At 45.4% G+C, this 19,565-nt stretch overlaps 2 protein-coding genes across 2 annotated transcripts; both read left to right on the top strand.

Moving 5' to 3' along the window:
• The first annotated feature begins 657 nt into the window (after positions 1 to 657).
• Positions 658 to 10,421, top strand: LOC307235108 (kelch repeat and BTB domain-containing protein 8). Its single transcript, XM_080007093.1, has 5 exons — positions 658 to 893; positions 3,838 to 3,991; positions 6,646 to 6,724; positions 6,831 to 7,058; positions 7,222 to 10,421. The coding sequence occupies exons 2-5, from the start codon at positions 3,838 to 3,840 to the stop codon at positions 8,732 to 8,734; spliced, it is 1,974 nt and encodes a 657-aa protein (XP_079863219.1). The 5' UTR covers positions 658 to 893; the 3' UTR covers positions 8,735 to 10,421.
• A 1,502-nt stretch (positions 10,422 to 11,923) lies between these two features.
• Positions 11,924 to 18,992, top strand: slc5a2 (solute carrier family 5 member 2). The gene is made up of 14 exons (XM_080007481.1): positions 11,924 to 11,953; positions 12,225 to 12,329; positions 12,533 to 12,592; positions 12,679 to 12,783; positions 12,904 to 13,009; positions 13,161 to 13,241; positions 14,488 to 14,717; positions 15,545 to 15,680; positions 15,787 to 15,894; positions 16,400 to 16,550; positions 16,806 to 16,974; positions 17,564 to 17,779; positions 18,335 to 18,470; positions 18,769 to 18,992. Exons 1-14 carry the CDS (start codon positions 11,939 to 11,941, stop codon positions 18,987 to 18,989), a joined length of 1,839 nt encoding a protein of 612 aa, XP_079863607.1. The 5' UTR covers positions 11,924 to 11,938; the 3' UTR covers positions 18,990 to 18,992.
• The last annotated feature ends 573 nt before the right edge of the window (positions 18,993 to 19,565 follow it).

Here is a 19,565-nt window from a genome sequence, read left to right as displayed (position 1 = left end):
AGTAAATGTGTGTTTAGTTTTTATGTTTTTGGAAGAGAGATTGAAGGTTTCGCGTAAAAGAAAAACAAATCTGCAATCCGTCCCGAAATTCCGACTTGGAATTCTGATTTAAATGGTCGTTCCTTTAGAGTTTCCTAAGCCGAGCTGAGATATTTCCCGAGTTCCAATTTTAATTGAACGCACCATTAGCGACCTGAGCTCGGAATACGGAAGTACGTACGGTCAGAGGAGGCGGGGTCAAAATTGAACTGACCAATCAGAAAATAAAATTGAAAACTGAGAGAGGTTTTTTTCTATACAAGTGTATGAATATCATTGTAGACGCACTTTACATATATAAACCAACTGTGTCAAATATTTTACTAGAAATTTAAATACATTTTTTAATTTCTCGTGCAAAGGAGCACTAGCGAACCCAAAACAAATCGTCACGGTTCAAAGGTTAACCAATCGGAAACACGGAAGCGTCACATTGCAGTAAGACAAGTGCGGCCGACGAAAGTCAGCTGCATCTTTCTCATATCCACCGCTTAAAAAAAAATATATATACATATTTATATGACTTCGTTGTGCGTAGCCATGAAGGGCGTATTCACATTGTGCCATGGTTGACTAATATTTGTTCATTTTCTGTAAAAGAGACTGGTTGGCCTGCATGAGGCTTGGTGGGAGCCACGCTCCTCTCTCACAAGGCCGTGCTCCCTCACTCCCGGTACCGGGCCAAGTATCCAGGGAGCCCCGCGGATCATCACACATGGGACCGTTAAAGAGTCTCTGGTCTGGACTGAACTGAAGCGAACGGGTGTTCGGAAACATTTACCGCAACTGGCCCACCGGTTCCCGTTGAGGTACTCACTCAAGGCTTCACCGTGGAAACGAGACGAAGAGCTAAGGTAATGTGAAACAACAACAATAATAATATAATAATATAATATAATAATATATGCACCTCGATAGACGCGTTGTCAATGCATGTGATAAAGATGCAAAGACTGCATATTGTGTACTCGATTGTATACCCTACAACTCGTCCCCTGGCCGGCTTGACCTGGGTGATCTGAGCCAGACAGGGGACATAATATGCTTCTACTTATTTTTGTCACTTATATATGTTTATTAAGTGTCACATAAGGAGGTAAACGAATGACAAAGTAATGGCTGTGAGCTCAGGGCTTCCCAGCGCCTGGTTCCCAACGGTTTTCTATCCACTTTCGGACCGCGCTGACGTCAGCTCGCGCCGGATTTCCTCATATGGTCCATATGGTCATATGGCCCCCCACGGTGCACGGGGGTCGCGCCGAAAACATGCGTTTAATCAATGCCTGTCACCGGGTGACCGAGCCCGTGGGCCACTGGTGAAAGCCCCGGAGAGCCGGACGTCTGTGGCGGCTTTCCCGCCATGCATTCGCATTCACACACACACACACACACACACACACACACACACACACACCGCGTTCACATGCATTCCCTCCGCCGCACACCGGCAGTTACCGCCTTTCGCCACACGCGTCGCCAAAAACAACGCGACGGAGATCTTTGAGATTACGCTTTAAAACAAAGACTAATATCCTTAAAATAAGTGTGTTTGTGTATGTAAATTGGGCACGGGATCACAACGTCAACGTTAACAGCGTACACACTGAACGGAATTATTGATTAAAAACTTACTATGATTGCATTGTAAGTTTTTAGATTTGGGGGGGAGAAAAAGCCTCCAGTTTAGCCGTGTAACCGTAAAGAACAGACAAACATGTAATTTGTCTCCATTTCGGGACGAGGAACATGTGTCCTGGATCCGGACACACCCGGGCTTAATTCAGAACCCAGTTTAGTTTAGCGGGCAAAATCTACCCGTTATGTCACATAATAAGCAGGTATTGAGCATAATATTTACCGAACAGAGACGTCCTGCTGTAATCTTTGTTGTGTCCACTCTCATTTTCAGAATCTCATTTGGGATCGAACGTGTACGGTTGGATTTGACTATTTGCCATTTCCAATCGAGAACAAGAAATTTTATTACGGCCATTCCCAAACTTGGGAATGCCAGGGCCCAACTGGAAATCAGAAAATCCTCTGTGGTGCACCCGAACTTTTAATAACAACTCTGATCAACACACGAGACCAGGACCAAGTATTTTGCTATGTATTTTTAAAAAAACAAAACAATTGTATGTAAACGTGGGCCTAGGGCAACGCAGCAATTTATAAAGCAACAAATGTAAAAACAGGGTTAACAAATTAAAAAATCAAGGTCAGATACATGAAGAATAACATGTAATTTAAATCCCATGGATTTTTTTTCCCATGGTTTAATTTGTTCTGATTCCTTTTTTAAATTTAAATATTTAATCATAAATACTTTATTGTAATTTCAAACTTAATTACAAAATTGAGCATGACATCCTGCGTCCCACCTGCAGTACCTTCACTGCCCACACTTTGCCCACACTGGCTAGGTTTGAGGAGGCAGGAATTGGGCCAATCGGGAGAAATTTGGCTTTTATGGAGGGGGTCTTGAAGAGACAGAAGCTATGATGGCTTGTTTCAGCAGAGGCTGAACTGAGGGGCCGCATAGAGGGCCAGTAAAATTAAAAAATATATATTTTTACTGTGAATCATGGAAAGCTACTCTAGTGGAGTCCCAGAATAAAAATATCTAGCTGGAAATGAGCAAAATAGGTCCCCTTTATAATTGTGGAGGGACATTTCAAAGATAAAGATTCAAAGACTGCATATTGTTAACTAGATTGTTGACTGTACAACTCCCCCTGGCTGGCTTGACCTGGGTGATCTGATCTGAGCCAGACAGGAAAATGTTAAAGATAATGCTTCATACATTATACAGGTACTCCTCACCTAACGACCGCTCGGACTTACGACCAGCTCTCTGACCACCAGCATTGTAAGCTGCGTATAATAGTGTCAATTGTCTCAGCGTCAAGCATCTCATTGCGCATTACAGTTCTCAGTTTCAGTCTCGTTTCCGCCGTCTGTCAGTATTCACTACACTAGCGTTTGCAATTGCCACGCCCCCTTACCGTGATATAACACGGTTCTTCATTTATCGACCAATTTGCTTAACGACCTGGTCCTAGGAACGGAACTCAATCATTAAGTGAGGAGTAGCTGTAATGTTATTACCATTTTTTTTTTTTCCACCCTGGTACACTGTGTGTGTGTGTGTGTGTGTGTGTGTGTGTGTGTGTGTGTGTGTGTGTGTGTGTGTGTGTGTGTGTGTGTGTGTGTGTGTGTGTGTGTGTGTGTGTGTGTGTGTGTGTGTGTGTGTGTGTGTGTGTGTGTGTGTGTGTGCGCCAAATGTGTATCTATCTTGATTATAGCCTGTAGTGTACAGTGATAATGATGCTTTTGTAAGCATTTGTACAGTGCCGTGAAAGTATTTGCCCCCTTCTTGATGATCTGTATTATTGCATATTTGCCACGTGAATGGTTCCAGATCTTATGACAAAATATAATATTAGACAATATAATCTGTGAAAACACAAAACACATTTATTGAAATTATTATATAATTTATTCAATTATGAAGTTGTCAAACACCCATATCACCAATGTGCAAAAGTAAATGCCCAACTTAACCTTAATAACTGTTTGCAGCACATTTTAGCCGCGATAACAGCAGCCAAACGCTTTCTATAATTTTATATCACGTTGATATTGTCAAATCTTACAATTTGTCCGAAGATCTGAAACCATTCGGTGTTACAAATACCCAATCATAAAGGAAACCAGTAAGGGGGCTAATGCATTTTTACGTCACTGTATTTCATATCACTGGCAGATGATTTAACCAAGCATGCATACCTCTCTCAGATGAATGCGGTTCGGGGGGGCACAGTCACCTGGCGCCCCCAGCCGTGGCAGGATGGGGACGGGGGAGGAGGGGAACCCCTGTCCGACAGTGACTCAGAGGAGGAGGACTTTCCGGATGACAGCACTACTCCATTAGGGGACTACATAACACACGGTACGACAAGGAGAGGGTGTACAGTTCCTCGCTACGCGTTTGGAACTGTAGCCTGCCCACAACTTGCTAAAGTCTGGGGATTTCACCACTCATCTTGTCCCCAGTGGCTCCCTCATCCCTCGCTGAGCTTGTGGCTTTGCTCAAGACATTCAGAAAGTGCACCATAGGACCACGGTGCTTTAGTTTCAGCCATGTCATTTTTTATTTCAAATTAGTCACTATTTTATCTCTTTTCAGAGGTTCTTTTGCAGAATTGAATTGCTTCAACTGAATCCCAATTTCCAATGCCTTTAAAAAGCTATGATTTACAGTAGAGAAAACCAGGAAGTGCAGCCAAAACATTAAAACAACTGACAGGTGAAGGGAATAACATTGCTCATCTCATTCCAATGGCACCTGCGATGGGTGGGATATATTAGGCAGCAAGTGAACAGTCAGTTCTTGAAGTTGATGTGTTGGAAGCAGGAAAAATGGGCAAGCGTAAGGATCTAAACGACTTTGACAAGGGCCAAATTGTGATGGCTAGATGACTGGGTCAGAGCATCTCCAAAACAGCAGGTCTTGTGGGGTGTTCCTGGTATACAGTGGTTATTACCTACCAAAAGTGGTCCAAGAAAGGACAACTGGTGGACCTGCGATAGGGTCACGGGTGCCCAAGGCTAGTGATGTACGTGGGGAGCGAAGTCTCCCACACAAGAGCTACTGGGTTTGCCGCGGTTATTTGTGTTTCACGGCATTCAGGCATACACCGATTACATTACTTGCCCACCACCCCACCGTCGTTTTGCTTTTTTTAAATAAATAGCAATAAAATCGATTTAGTTAATTTTTCACGTATCAGCGCTGACGTTCATCAAATAGAATCAGTTCTATTTTGTTAAATACTAAGTGTGTTATCAATACTTAGTCGGACGCTACAAAAATAAAAGTGTCTGCTTGTGTGTCTCTATCATGGCAGCAGAGGATGGAAGGCTATAGAGACCTTAGATCAGGTATAGATCGTGACCGGTCTCCCTCCATCAATAATTAGCTCCTGTATAACGGGGACACACTGTGTGTCCACACATTGAAAATCTATTATATTTGTTTATTGTCCATAAAAATAAAAAGGTAGGGCTTAAAAAGTACTTGAAAGTCCTTGAATGTCCTTGAAGTAATGCCAGAATGAACCCTGTGGAAACTACTTTAAGGACGCTATATTCCATGTGATCCAGTATGGATCCAGTAGTGGTTATTGATTTGTTTTGTGGTAGTTATTGTAATTGAATACAGGAGTCAGTGTTTTTTTGTAATTTTAATTAAGAATAAAAAGATGGTACAGGATAGATATATAGGATAGAGAGAAAGATGAAGAGAATGGGCTGTACAGCTCCGCGACCTCCCTCCCTTCCTCCCAACAATAGTACAGATGCAGATCTCTATGTCCCGGCCCTTAAACAAACCATTAAATTGCATAAAAAAATCAAGTCAAACAAAGAATATTATAGAATCTGCATTGGACATGGTTTTGATCATGTATAATAGACCAGAGCTCTCTTGTGTTTTAAAATGACACCTTGAGACAAATGCTACTTTAGGGTGTACATAGTTAAAAACACCCCTGGTGAAACATAAGAATGAACCTTGCTGAAATGTTAACAGAAATTTAAAGTTCTTTGCTGACTTTCAGGAAACACTGGGCTGAACATTCAAGTCCAAGTACCCAGTACTTGATGTCTTACTTCATTGCCCAATGCATAGATACGACCTTTTAGAACAAGGACATCGCAGGTTCCTGCTCTATGTATTCTGCATTAATAGTAGGAGTAGCCGCTGTTTAGCGTCCTGCAGGCCTAAAAGGAATGCATGAAGCAAAGATTTCACAATTGTGTTTACATCAGAAGCAGATGCGTCGATGCAAGATTCGTATTGCTTCAAGTGAGAGATAATATATAGCATATGAATTTAGTCACACACTGTTAAATACCAGATCTAGACCAAACTGCCCCAAAGATCGGTCTATTATCAGTAGTGCGAGCTTTACCTGAAGACTTACAAACTTACTTTGTTGTGAAAGCAGTGCTTCTTTCTTGCAGAACAGGAGTTCAGCTGGCCGTCAATAACTTGCATTACAAGAAGATCAGGAATACCACCGGACATTCAGTCAAAATATTGACATTTGTCAAATACCCAACATGGCAGCAAAATATTTGTTGAAATATAATGTTCCATATATGTTCCATGTGTGATCACTCCTAAAACCAAGTAAGTAGACCAAATGTCAGATTTAACAATTAACAAAGAATTGTGATTTTGTTAGCTGATTAAATTCTGCAAAAGAGCCTGTAGAGTGAGAATTGTCCGGAAGACAAAGAGAAAAATGACCGGGATCAACCAGAAGCACCGAGGTCGTAGGGTGAACGCTCAGTCTTCAGTTTAGCTCTGACCGCCCCCCTGGAGCTCCAACTAGGAGCTCTGAGCTAGGAAAGAAAGTTATTATCAAAACGAGTGGAGTTCCATTCCAGGGAATGATATTAGGAAATCCATGTGATATGCTCACATCCTCTGAGGGACTTTGTTTTCCTGTAGCTTAATTGTCCTTTGTTTTACTTGAATACCTTTAATGCATCCCTTCTTTTCAATTCTTTCTCACCTTCCCACAATTCATGCTGCAGGACTCAAGCAGCTATTGGATGCCCAACAGTTGTGTGATGTCACTCTGTTAGTGGAGGGGAAAAAGTTCATGTGTCACAGGTATGGCTGCCAGTTCTCTCTCCTATACAGTGCCCGTCGGCCCAAAACTATCTGAGGTGGGCAAGCACTCATCTTTTCCCTCTTAATTTATCTCTTACCACCCTAGAGTGCTCTTGGCAGCCGTTAGCCCATATTTCCGGGCGATGTTCACCAGCCCTCTGGTAGAGTCTCGCCTGACCGAGATCCGATTGGAGGAGGTGACGCCGTCTGTCATGGAGACTGTCATCCAGTTTGTTTACACCGGGGAGGCGGGGCTTTCTCTGGACACGGCTGAGGACCTCTTTGTGGCAGCCAATCGGCTTCAAGTCTTGCCCCTGCAGGACCTGTGCTCCAGGTAGGCACTGCCAGAGTTCCTGTAAAATCCTAAAATATGTGTACGTTATGACATGTATAGCATAGTCCAAAAGCTGTGGCTTCCACTTAAATAATTCAGTATATCTATATTGTCTTCCGCACCTTTCCTCATTCTCTTCTGTGTGTCTGGCCCCCTGCCCCAGGTTTCTATTTGAGCACCTGTCTGTGGACAACTGCCTGGGGATGTACTCCCTGGCTCGCTCCCACCATGACCAGCTGCTGCTGCGGGCTTCCCTCAGGCTCGTGGCCCAACACTTTCCACGCGTGGCTCGCCAGAAGGACTTCCTCCTGCTGGACCACGGCACCCTGGGAAGCCTCCTTGGCTCCGACCGTCTTGGGGTGGAGTCGGAGGCCGAGGTCTATGACGCGGCTCGGCGCTGGGCAGAACACCAGCCCCTGGATCGCTATGCCTACATGCCAGCGCTGCTTCACCACTTGCGGCCAGGACTGCTCTCCCAGGAGGAGAGCCGACGGCTGAGCCAGGAATTGGGTCCGGCCGCAGCAGGTGAGGGCCTCGGTGGCCCGCTAAGACCGAGGGAGGGCATGTTTGAGAAAAAGATTGTCTGTGTGGACCTGACGCCACGCGAGGATCACAATGTGACTGAGAGGAACAACACGGTCGACTGCTTTGACCCTCGGACAGGCAAGTGGGAGAAGTTGGCTGCGCTGGATTCGCTGGTCTGTCCCGGCTGCACTGCTGTCGGCGACCGTTTGTTTGTAGCCGGGGGAATTCTTAGGATGGGTTCTGTGTCTGCCGCGGTGCATGAATATGACGCCGTGCTGGACCGCTGGATTGAGCGACCTCCCATGGTCCAGCCCCGGGCCATGTTGGGGCTGCTAGGCTGTGGGGATCTACTCTACGCCCTGGGCGGGAGTAACCGCTCCGCCCTCCTAGACTCCTGTGAGACCATGGACCTGGCTTCACTCCAGTGGGGCCCTGGCCCCAGACTCCCCCTCCCTCTACGCGCCTTTGCCAGCGCAGCCCTGCGTGGACGGCTGTACCTGCTGGGTGGAACCACGCTAGACCAGAACCGAGCTGTGGTGCATTCCGGAGTGGTGATATACCACACCCTGACGGACTGCTGGACGCGCGTGTCTCTGGAGTCTGGTGCCACCTGCCTGTCGGGAGGCGTGGCTGTGCGAGGAGGAGTCTGCGCCATCGGCGGCTACATGAGGGACACCAGCAAATTCATGGACGGAATCTATACCAACCTGGAGACTCTGGACGCCACGGGACGCGTGTTGTTCTTTAGAGAGGGTAGGGGGTCCGGGGTGGAAAGGGAGGTGACTGGGGGCGGAGGGACTGTCACGGGGGAGCGGGGGGGCGCAGGAGGAGGAGGCGGCGGCGGCGGTGGCAGCGATCGGGCACCGAGCCCGGTGGTGTTCCCGGGTCTACCGCGACGCATTGCAGCTGGCGGTGTGGCCCGCTGGAAGCGAAGGATTTATGTACTTGGGGGTGAGAACGGCTCACGGTTCTACGATAGCGTGTACTGCTGGAAGCCCGGCTGGAGGAGCTGGGTCCAGAGACGTGAGAAGCTCCCGGGCGACACCGGGGGGGTCAGTCAGTTTGGCTGTACCACTCTCAAGTTCCCCAAGAAACACATCCTGTCCAGATTAAGGCTAGCCAAAGACGACTACAAGAAGACTGGGCATTAGCCTTTTGGAGACACTATGACAGGCTTCATACTGTGTTAAAATCACCAGAACTAAGCCTGGTTTATGCTTCTGCGTAGGTACACATAAACGTCCCACGGAGCTGCACAGCTAAGGGGGTAATGGGTCACAGAGGCTCGCTGAGGAGACAACGCACCACTGCCCAAATCTCAAAAGGTTGCACGGTCCTGCATGTCAAACGCGCCGATTGGGTGAATAGTCCAACTTCCTGTCAGGAGGTGGGTTTGAAATGCGGAATAAAATTCGGCAGATAGGAACTTGACTTGGGAAAGAATATTTTTTGCATATAATTTTTGTTGTATAAAGTTTTTAATTAACGTTTGTCAGGGAAAAAATATTTATTCTAATACAGGTACTCCTCACTTAACGACAGAGTTCTGTTCCCCTAGGATACACTGTATATAGTATATGCACTGTATATAGTTTATACAGTTTATATACTGTAGTATATATATTGAATATAGTATATACAGTGTATAAAGCATATACACTGCATATAATATATATATCTCTATATATTATACAGACTGGTCAGAGAGCTGGTCCTAAGTTTGAACAGTGGTTAAACAAGTAGGTCGTTAAGTGAGGAGTACCTGTATTTCAGCCATAGGAACATCTCTGTATGATGCCGACGCACGTTCACTTACGTAGAGAGGGAGAAGCATAAACCAGCCTTTACTCTTCACCATCATCAATCATGTAATATTAATGATCAACATCAATTTGTGAGGAAGTGAGTGTTCTAGACAATCTGAGTACTGCTGGTTATGGGGCAGGATCTCACGATTCGTTTTAATTTCAATACAAATGGTCACGATGCGATTGTATATCGATATGTTGACATTTTTATACTTAATTGCTACCAACTTTTCAATGTACAATCTAATGCGCTTTACAAAAAATGTCGCAGCACAAATACAGTCCATTACAGATATGAGATAACTAAAATGGTTGCATAACTCTCATAACACAGTGTCAATGTTACAATTTACTAAATCAATTAAGAAATTGAAAAATGGAATTGAAGTATATTGGAGTATCAATGTTATTTTATTTTTAATTATTTTTAATCTAGTCCTAAATCTCAGAAGTGGTTTTTAAAGTAATTTATACATCCAGACAAGTAGACCAACAGCGAGCCAGTGGGGCCAACAAGGTGTCAGGGGACCTGTACTTGAATGTATCCTCAGCTTCCATTTGCCAGGACGGGGGACACTGAAAACCTATTTTAAGATCAAGAAAGGAGAAAGGCCATGAATGTGTTTATTTTGCCCCCCCAACCCCCCTCCCTCCATGAATGATCTTTGTAGTAATATTTTCATTTAAACTTCCTTTCTCGAGGCTGGTTTGAAAACGGATTCAATTTAGAGAATTAATCAGCAGTAAATGTGAAGGTTAGAATTTTACCTTAGCACTCCCAGGCTGGAGCTTTCACGGTACCTGGCTTGGAGGTTATGATTGCCTGAATGCAGATTGTCTTTCCTATTCTAATAGAGTCGTGTGCTGATAGGTTAAATGTAATGTGAGGACATTTCTTGATCATGAATTTTTCATACCCCTCGCCATTACACACATTCAGGTCGAGTGAGTCATCTCATTTATAGGAACTGATGTTTTTGAACTGAATGGCAAATGGATATTTTGATGACAGCAGTGTTATTGGATAATAAAAAAAACTATTTGCTTACTATTGCTTTGTTTATTTACCCAACTGAGGATCAAATGAGCTTATACACTCACTGAGCACTTTATTAGGAACACCTGTACACCTACTTATTCATGCAGTTAGCTAATCAGCCAATTGTGTGGCAGCAGTGCAGTGCATAAAATCATACAGATACAGGTCAGCAGCTTCAGTTAATGTTCACATCAATCATCAGAATGGGGGGAAAAAATGTGATCTCAGTGTTTTCCACCATAGCATGACTGTTGGTGCCGGACGGGCTGGTTTGAGTATTTCTGTAACTACTGATAGACAGTTGAAGACTGGAAAAACGTAGCCTGGTCTGATGAATCTCTGTTGAGGCACACAGATGGTAAGGTCAGAATTTGGTGGCAACAGCATGAATCCATGGAACCAACCTGCCTTGTGTCAACTGTCAACAGGCCGGTGGCGGTGGTGTAATGGTGTGGGGACTTATTTCTTGGCACCCTTTGGGCCCCTTAATACCAATCAATCCTCGCTTGAATGCCACAGCCTATTTGAGTATTGTTGCTGACCATGTGCATCCCTTCATGGCCCCAATTTACCATCTTCTAATGGCTTCTTCCAGCATGGTAACGCACCACGACACAAAGTAAAAGCCGTCTCGACCTGGTTTCATGAACATGACAATGAATTCAATGTTCTTCAGTGGCCTGCCCAGTCACCGGATCCGAATCCAATAGAACACCTTTGGGAAGTGACGGGGGATTCGCAGCATGAATGTGCAGCTGACAAATCCGCAGGTATTTGGCGATGCAATCATGTCAACATGGACAAGAATCTCAATGAATGTTTCCGACATCTTGTGAAATCCATGCCAAGAGGAATTGAGGCTGTTTTGAGTGCAAAAGGAGGCCCCACCCAGTATAAGTATAGTGTTCATAATAAAGTGCTCAGTGAGTGTAGTTGGTAGAACATAGGCAAAGCAGGATGACAAGTGAAAACCACTGAAACCTGACTGAGGGGCTTTTTTTCGTACTGTGGTGTTAATATTTAGTGTCGTTGATATTCTGCTGAATCTGCTCAGTGTTCCTTTTTCTGACCAAAGGTCCAAGCCCACAGTACTGGCCAGTAGCCTCAGTGAACTCATAGAGCTAGACTGACGGCTTTTCCAATAATAGTCTGGCAGTATCTTCACCTGCATTAGATTAAAAGATTAAAGGTATATTGTTGAGCCGGGTGCATCAGGCCACAGACAGAGCGATGGAGAATATTTCCTTGGCGCCCATTTTACCCGGAAAGGTAACCGTCAACAACGCAGCGGATATCTCCGTCATCGTGGGGTACTTCATCTTGGTCATCGGTGTTGGGATTTGGGTAAGCGCATCCTAAACTGTCTACTTGTGTGTTGTTGTTTTTTTGTTTTTCTTTTAATGCATTAGACCCTTCCCCAGGTAATTGATTTTGTCTTGTTTTTATTCCAGTCTATGTTCCGCACCAATCGTGGAACAGTGAGAGGCTACTTCCTGGCCGGACGAACCATGACTTGGTGGCCGGTGAGGCAAAGCCTGTCCTGTCGTAGAGTATCGATGTGTAGAACCATGTCAGAGGGGCTGCGTAGGTGTCGGGAAAGGCATTGTGAGATCAAATTCACTTGAATGTTCCACTCCTCATGTTTGCCAAATCCCTTTTGATATGAATTATCAAGAGGAGGAAACTAAGGGTAACTTACAGAAAGTTGACATGAATTGCTCTTTTTTTAAATCTTGACACACGTCTCTCTTAATGTGGTGAGGCTACATCTGTTTATTTTGTTCCTTTTTTTAGGTTGGTGCATCGCTGTTTGCCAGCAACATTGGTAGCGGTCACTTTGTTGGACTGGCAGGCACCGGGGCCGCCAGCGGTATCGCAGTGGGCGGGTTTGAGTGGAACGTAAGTTGTGCCCCACCAAACGGGACAAATGAGTTTGTTCTACGATGAATCGCCATAATTCATTATTAAAGCTTTAATCAATACCAATCCAGCACCTTGACGTATTTGACGTAGGGGTCCTTCCAGTCTCTCCTGGGGTGTCCAGGGGCGCAGCCGTCGTCAACGTACGATGACACAGTGTCGCTGTCTTTCTCTTCTACCAGGCGTTGTTTATTGTGCTGTTGCTGGGTTGGCTGTTCGTACCCGTCTACCTCACAGCCGGGGTGAGCGCTCCTCGTGTCCTACTCAACTTCCGCGCCAAACACTGGTTTTCTCGGTGAATAGGCTAAAAGGTGATCTCCTATTGTAGGTGGTCACAATGCCCCAGTACCTGAAGAAGAGGTTTGGAGGGACCAGGATAAGCCTCTACCTCTCGGTCATCTCGCTGTTCCTCTACATCTTCACCAAGATCTCTGTGAGAGGAAGTCGGCAAGCGCATGGAAACGCTACCGGGTCCCCGAGGGCCCCGAAAATATTACATTGAGACTCCCATTTTAGAGCTCGGAACAGGCTCTCTTCTGTTCTGTTCTTTCAGGTGGACATGTTCTCAGGAGCTGTGTTCATCCAACAGGCGTTGGGATGGAACATCTACGTGGCGGTCATCGCCCTCCTCTCCATCACAGCCTTGTACACTGTTACGGGTAAGGGGGTGTACTCCGACCTATTTCAACATGCATTTATTGCGTTTTCCGATTGTGTTAATGGGTTGATCCAACAGTAAAGGTGTGTGAACTGTGGTGCTTTGGCCCCCGTGCGCTGGTCTCTCTCTGACTGATGCTTGTTTGTGGCCAGGCGGCCTGGCTGCCCTGATGTACACCGACACGGTTCAGACGTTCGTGATCATCGCCGGCGCCTTCGTCCTCACCGGCTTCTGTAAGTCCAGTGTGTTTTGGCCTCGCCCCTACAATAAGTACAGGGATCAGGCTGTTGTAATGCGGCAACAACAAGAGCCGGGGGGTAAAAAAAAAAAAAAAAATGCAAGGAGTCACAAAAAACAGTGGAAAAACAGGTCTGAAGGTGGCTTCCCTGATTTACACCCATTACTCCATTAACAGTTACTGCTGAATCAGCAGAGGACTCGTACTTCTGGCAGGCTCAGCAGTGGATGATTTTCATATAACTTCTAACAGTGAGTAGATTATTAGAACTATAACATAAATACAAATATTAACAGAATTCAAATAGCGGGATCAGGTCTGTTGCACGACTCACTGCCGTATTCTTAACAATGCTCCGAAACCTGAACCCAATGCCAGTGCGATGGGGTTGAGTTGTTTTTGGAACTTGGTGACATGTTGCATGTGACGTGTTACTTGTTGTTCTATTTGACTTTGTTTGAACAAAGCAGTGAATAAATTGATGGATGAAAAATCACACAAGATATTCAAAATCAGTGATCTCGCTATTATTATGACAAAATAAGAAATCTGTATTTGTATCATAACTTAGTACATGTGTTCAGTACATTGTTAGGCATGAGGTTAATAACAAATCTAATTTGAGGTTCATTTGAAAGGCTTTTTTGTGCCAATTTATAGGTTTATATTTGCTATGTATCATGAGGTTTATTGTTCATTACCAAGTCCTTACTGCTCATTGTTTATCTTTAGGTTCAGTTTATGTACATTGCCAATTTTTCTTTTTTATTTTATTTCAGTCATCTTCTTACTGTTTCTGTTACATTTAGGTTTATATGTATTGTATATAATGTGTGTGTGTGTGTGTGTGTGTGTGTGTGTGTGAGTGTGTGTGTGTGTTTTGCCTTATTGTCTTATTTTTATATGAGCTTCTATGACACTAAAATGTCCCTCTAGGGGTTAAATAAAGTATCTATCTATGCTATGCATCTATCCATCCAGGAGTACGAGCACCCAGTACTGTAATGTAAATAAATGTATTGGTGCCTCCCGAATAAGTATATAGAGCTCCTGTCTAGCAGCTTGTTGACTAATACAATGCCATTTTCCTTCGTCTGGAAGTAATCAAATCCAAACTCCCCCATTCTCCCGGCCTCCCCCGCCCAGCGTGCGCTGTGCAACAATAACACTGTTGCGCAATTTGGAAGCTTGACTTTTGACTGCGTTACTCATCATCCTCTATCCCCTTCCCCTCCCCTTAGCATTTGCTAAGGTTGGAGGCTACGCCGCACTACTCGCCAGCTACGGCTCTGCCTTGCCGAGCGCCACCCGGTCTCTGGACCCCCAGCACTACAACATCTCCCCCCTGTGCTACACCCCTCGGCAGGACGCCTTCAGCCTGCTGCGGGACCCCGCCGAGGGGGACCTCCCGTGGCCCGGGGTGCTGTTCGGGATCGCCATAGTGGGGGGCTGGTACTGGTGCACGGACCAGGTGAACGCTCTCTAGAGTCTCGGTTCGACCTCTAAGTGTTTGCCTGCCGAATATGGTAGCTTGAGCCGATTTTAAGGACCCGCAGAGTGAATTGAAGGATGGAGATATAATGCAGAACCGGTAGATACACACAGGATCCGTCTAGGCTGGTGTAAAGGTGCCGGTATTCTCACAGGGTTTTTTTTTTACCAGCTCCTCAAAGTGCTTGAATTTCATGCTTGAAAAGTCCTTGGAAAAAAAAGCGCTCATTAAACACCTCCTGGTGACATTAGCCCTGGTTTTGTTATTCAAATCGTAATGTAATACAGTATTTTCAGGATCGCTTTTACGGCATAGTCGATGCCAGGGAAACGTACATTTAATCCAGCGTGGTCGGTAATAGACACTTGTAAAAGTAGATGACAATTTGATTAATATTATATATGCAGTATATACATATATTCAAAATTGTGCTGAAGAAAAAGTACTTGAAAGTCCTTGAATTAAATTTGGCCAGAACGGATCCTGTTCCGATGACCAACCACAATATTTTCGAGCGAAAAGAGAACGCGTGAACAAAACGACAGCTTGCCTGTGTAATGGGGGCAGAGTTTTAACTTTCTTTTTCGGTTCATTTTGTCGCTATCATTGGTATTAGACTCCGTTCTAATATGAGAGAACACCGACAACCGTGTTGGGGCTTCAAGCTCTTTCTTCCTGTGAAGTGTACCAAAAGTGCACACCCTTTTTTTTTTTTTGCCAGAACCTTTTGTTTGTCCGACTCTCCGTCTCTCCTTCCTGGGCTGCCGCCGCCTCCTGCTTGCTCAGCTATTTCCAACTGTCTCCAGGTGATAGTCCAGCGGTGTCTGGCAGCTCGCAGTCTGACTCATGTGAAGGCGGGCTGCATCATGTGTGGCTACTTCAAGCTGCTGCCGATGTTCCTCATGGTCTTCCCCGGCATGATCAGCAGGGTCCTCTACCCAGGTCTCTGCTCACTGTGCCGCGTTTCGAAATATGTGTTAATTTAGGGCTGGCTTCATTTAGTGGTGTGGACTCAACGTGTGTGTGTGTGTGTGTGTGTGTTTCATAGACGAGGTTGGCTGCGTGGTCCCGGAGGTGTGTAGGGAGGTGTGCGGGACAGAGGTGGGCTGCTCCAACATCGCCTATCCTAAGCTGGTGGTCTCGGTCATGCCCGACGGTGAGGGTCGGGCTCTCCTTTCAACCAAAGACACATCACCTCTGAAAGGGAACACTAATTACCTCTTTTTTTGTTTTCCTCTCCCTTCCTCTCTACCGTTTCAACTATTTTCACTCCCTTTTCCATCACCTCGTCTAACCTCAAGCTTTCTCAAAAACTCAACTCACTTTAATTTTTCTGTTATCTCTCACCCTACCCCAACGGTTGCACATGCCACTTGCCCAGTGCACACTTTAAATATTTTATTTTTTTATTTTTTAATTATTCCTTTATTTCATTAAATTTTTATTAAAACCTTTTTTTGCTTACAGTTTAATGTCTGTTTTTTCGTATTTCTTTTTTACATTATTTACTGTTGTTGTGTGAGTACAGTCATTGAAATCCAGAATGAAATTCCTTATGTCTCTTATATGTCTCTTACCTCGACCCTTCCCCTTTGCCTGCCCCCACCCTTTCCTCGTCCCCCTCCATCTCTCTCTCCCTCCCCCACCTACACCCCGTGCAGGACTGCGTGGACTGATGCTGGCCGTCATGTTGGCTGCTCTCATGTCCTCCCTGGCCTCCATCTTCAACAGCAGCAGCACCCTCTTCACCATGGACATCTGGACGCGCCTCCGACCGCAGGCCACCGAGAGCGAGCTCATGGTCGTCGGCAGGTCAGGGGGAGACGCATGCGCGCACACGCACGCACGCACGCACACACACACACACACCCCTCTTGTAAGGAAATAACATGCAACTGGAAGTCTCTCATGAACACTCAAGGTTGCCCAGAATGAGGATTCTGTGCCATATCTGGCTAAACTTTTGGGCGTGTGAAAGCTTAAACCGTAATCTTAAACCGGAAGCTTCCACAGGAACCTCCCCTCCACCCCCCTAATTCCCTCACCCCTCTGTCCTCTCCTCTCCAGAGTCTGGGTGCTATGCATTGTAGCCATCAGCATCTGTTGGATCCCAGTCGTCCAGGCGGCCCAGAGTGGTCAGCTGTTTGACTACATCCAGTCGGTCACCAGTTACCTGGCTCCGCCCATCGCGTCAGTCTTCTTCCTGGCGGTGTTTGTGAAGAGGGTCAATGAAGCCGTGAGATGGATACCTGTTATGGGTTTTTGTTCTGCCAAATATAAGATGCGACCTTCTTCCATTCATGTGTAATAAGGGTTTGCCCAAGGGAAAACTCGCTTATCCTTCCAATGATACTGTGTGCCACTCTATGAAAGTTTGAGTTCCTTAATATTTGTTTATTCACTTTGTTTGACTTATTGATTTGGTGTAAATATGACCATCTTGCATGTAATTAAATGGAAATTTCACAAAGAAACAAACACATTTTTCGGACCAATGCCATGCAAGAGTTACACGATTGCCCCAGACAATATAGTTGGCTTCCCTTGGTTGTAGTTTGTGGTGGAGCAGAAGGCTTCGGCAGTGGTTTAGGGCTATATTGCTAGAAACACTGCTTGGGGGTTCATTTTATTCCGTAATTCAGCAATCCTTTTTCAAACAGATGAGAGCCGGAATGGAATTTTCCTTTAATTTCCCCTCAGGGTTTTGCATCGATTTGTTGTGGACCAATGCTAAAATATAGGATAAAAAAAAAAAAAAAGAGACTGAAGATTGAATCTTGTCGACTTACATATGCCAATAATTCAAACTTTCCGTACACTGCCAGGGTGCATTCTGGGGTTTGATGGGCGGCCTGGGGATGGGTCTGTGTCGGATGTTACCGGAGTTCTGGTTTGGTACGGGCAGCTGCCTGTTCCCCTCCAGCTGCCCCCATCTTGTGTGCGGCTTCCACTACCTCTACTTCGCCATACTCCTCTTCCTCTGCACCTCGGCACTGGTGCTGATGGTCAGCTTCTGTTCTGAGCCCCTGGGGGATCAACACGTGAGTGGGTTACCTTTTATGGACCTTAATAGTTACAGCTGAATTAACAGTTTAATGGGAGATGGCAGATTGCCTCCAATCCCATTCATTGGTTGTCGGTCCTTTTACAACCACATTGGCAAACCCTGCCTGTATCTTAGCTCCTCCCACCGCTTAGGGCTCACTGATGGGTCGGAGATGTTCTGACATCTTGCCCCACCCCTCCCACACTGTTCCAGAATAGTGATATTTGATGGTGCAATAAGGAAGTGCTGCATGAGACATTTTTTGGGGTTTATTTTGGACATAGACATCTATACTGCTTGGCTATTGATAGGAGTGAAAAATGCAGCTTCAAAATTGCATTTGTGTCTGGCTTCAGCTATTGCATGCATTTAAGAAAGAAGCCACACTTAAGGCATTCCCCTTCACTTAACAGTAATTTAATAACCACTTTGGTGTTTTTGATAAGATGATGTGGAAAGTGCTTCTCCTGAGTGGGTTAGTGACTGAGTGGAAGAGTGAGTGTCGAGGTTATGAAATCCTGAGCCCTACTTTGCTTCCCTCTCCGCGTAGCTCCACCGTCTGGTGTTCAGCCTTCGTTTTTCCAAAGAGGAGAGGGAAGACCTGGACTGGAAGGAAGCTGAGAGAGGGAGAAAAGCATGCGAACAGCGGGAAGAAAGGAAAAGAGCAGAGACTGACAGCAACACAGGTGAGAGCTAGAGGGGATGGTAGCTCAGGAGGTAGAGCTGGTGGTCTAGTGATCCAAAGGTTGCTGGTTCGATCCCAGGCTCCTCCTGCTAGCATGCTGTAGTGTCCTTGAGCAAGACACTTAACCCCTAATTGCTCCTGATGGCTGCGTCCGTCGGTCTTTGAACAATTGTAAGTCGCTTTGGATAAAAGCGTCTGCTAAATGACTAAATGTAAATGTAAATGTACTTAAGAGTAGATATCAAGACAAACGTACCCACAAGCCAGAGTCACACAAACCGTGTCTTTTCCCTCCTCAGCGACCGAGCGGAGAGCCAGGTCACGTATCTGTCGCCTGATTGGGTGGTTGTGTGGAGTGGACAGCAGCTCTCCCACCCTGGAGTCCACAGACCAGGAAGTGCCCGAGGCGCCCGAGAAGCTGCCTGACATCAGCGAGGACCCTGTGTGGAGGCACGCTGTCGATGCCAACGCGATCGTGATGATGGCCGTGGCAATCTTTCTGTGGGGTTACTATGCGTGACATTCCAACACCTAAAAGATGAGTTTATTGTATCGATTGTTTGGATATTGTCTAGTGTCAAAGTACAGTGGAGTGCTGAGTCAGTTCTTATAAAGTGGACCGCCAATGGGACGAGACCTGACACTAGGCATTGAATGAGAACTTTAATTGTCAATGATTTCTTTACTTAAACTGTGTAAAATAAAAGCAAATGATTCAGAAATGATCATGCACCGGATACTACGCAGCACTCGCCATGACAGGGTGTGCACATTATTTGCCCCGTTAAAAAGAAAGCAGTGCCGAGCTACAAAATGGTGGCATGACTGTCTTCTGTCAAGCTGATTAAACCGCACCAGAGAAAATATAATCAAGTCCTTGCTGTATGAGACAGTTCTTCCTTCAAACCTCTTACATTGCAGTAGACAGTTCTTCTGGATCTTCAGTGACCCATTTGATCAATGTTCGATTATTAAAAAAAAAAAAAACGTCAGCTAACCAACTGTTCCAGAGAAGATGTACAGGTTGAACACCACCAATATAATCATTTCTAGAATAGTATGGGTCAAGTTAACCCTTGAACCTCGTCTGTCAAAA

This window comes from Zeus faber (genome assembly GCF_960531495.2).
Source record: "Zeus faber genome assembly, chromosome: 9".
Classification (NCBI taxonomy): domain Eukaryota; kingdom Metazoa; phylum Chordata; class Actinopteri; order Zeiformes; family Zeidae; genus Zeus; species Zeus faber.
The sequence above is the reverse complement of the archived record's forward strand: the minus strand, read 5'-3'. Positions and strand labels throughout refer to the sequence as shown.

Excerpts from the sequence above, each read along its gene's own strand:
- LOC307235108 (XM_080007093.1), top strand. The coding sequence starts at position 3,838 with ATGAATGCGGTTCGGGGGGGCACAGTCACCTGGCGCCCCCAGCCGTGG. Across the intron at positions 6,725-6,830 it reads AAAAAGTTCATGTGTCACAG|AGTGCTCTTGGCAGCCGTTA; the intron begins GTATGGCTGCCA and ends TTACCACCCTAG. Across the intron at positions 7,059-7,221 it reads CTGCAGGACCTGTGCTCCAG|GTTTCTATTTGAGCACCTGT; the intron begins GTAGGCACTGCC and ends CCCCTGCCCCAG.
- slc5a2 (XM_080007481.1), top strand. Across the intron at positions 13,010-13,160 it reads AGCCTTGTACACTGTTACGG|GCGGCCTGGCTGCCCTGATG; the intron begins GTAAGGGGGTGT and ends GTTTGTGGCCAG. Across the intron at positions 14,718-15,544 it reads GGTACTGGTGCACGGACCAG|GTGATAGTCCAGCGGTGTCT; the intron begins GTGAACGCTCTC and ends AACTGTCTCCAG.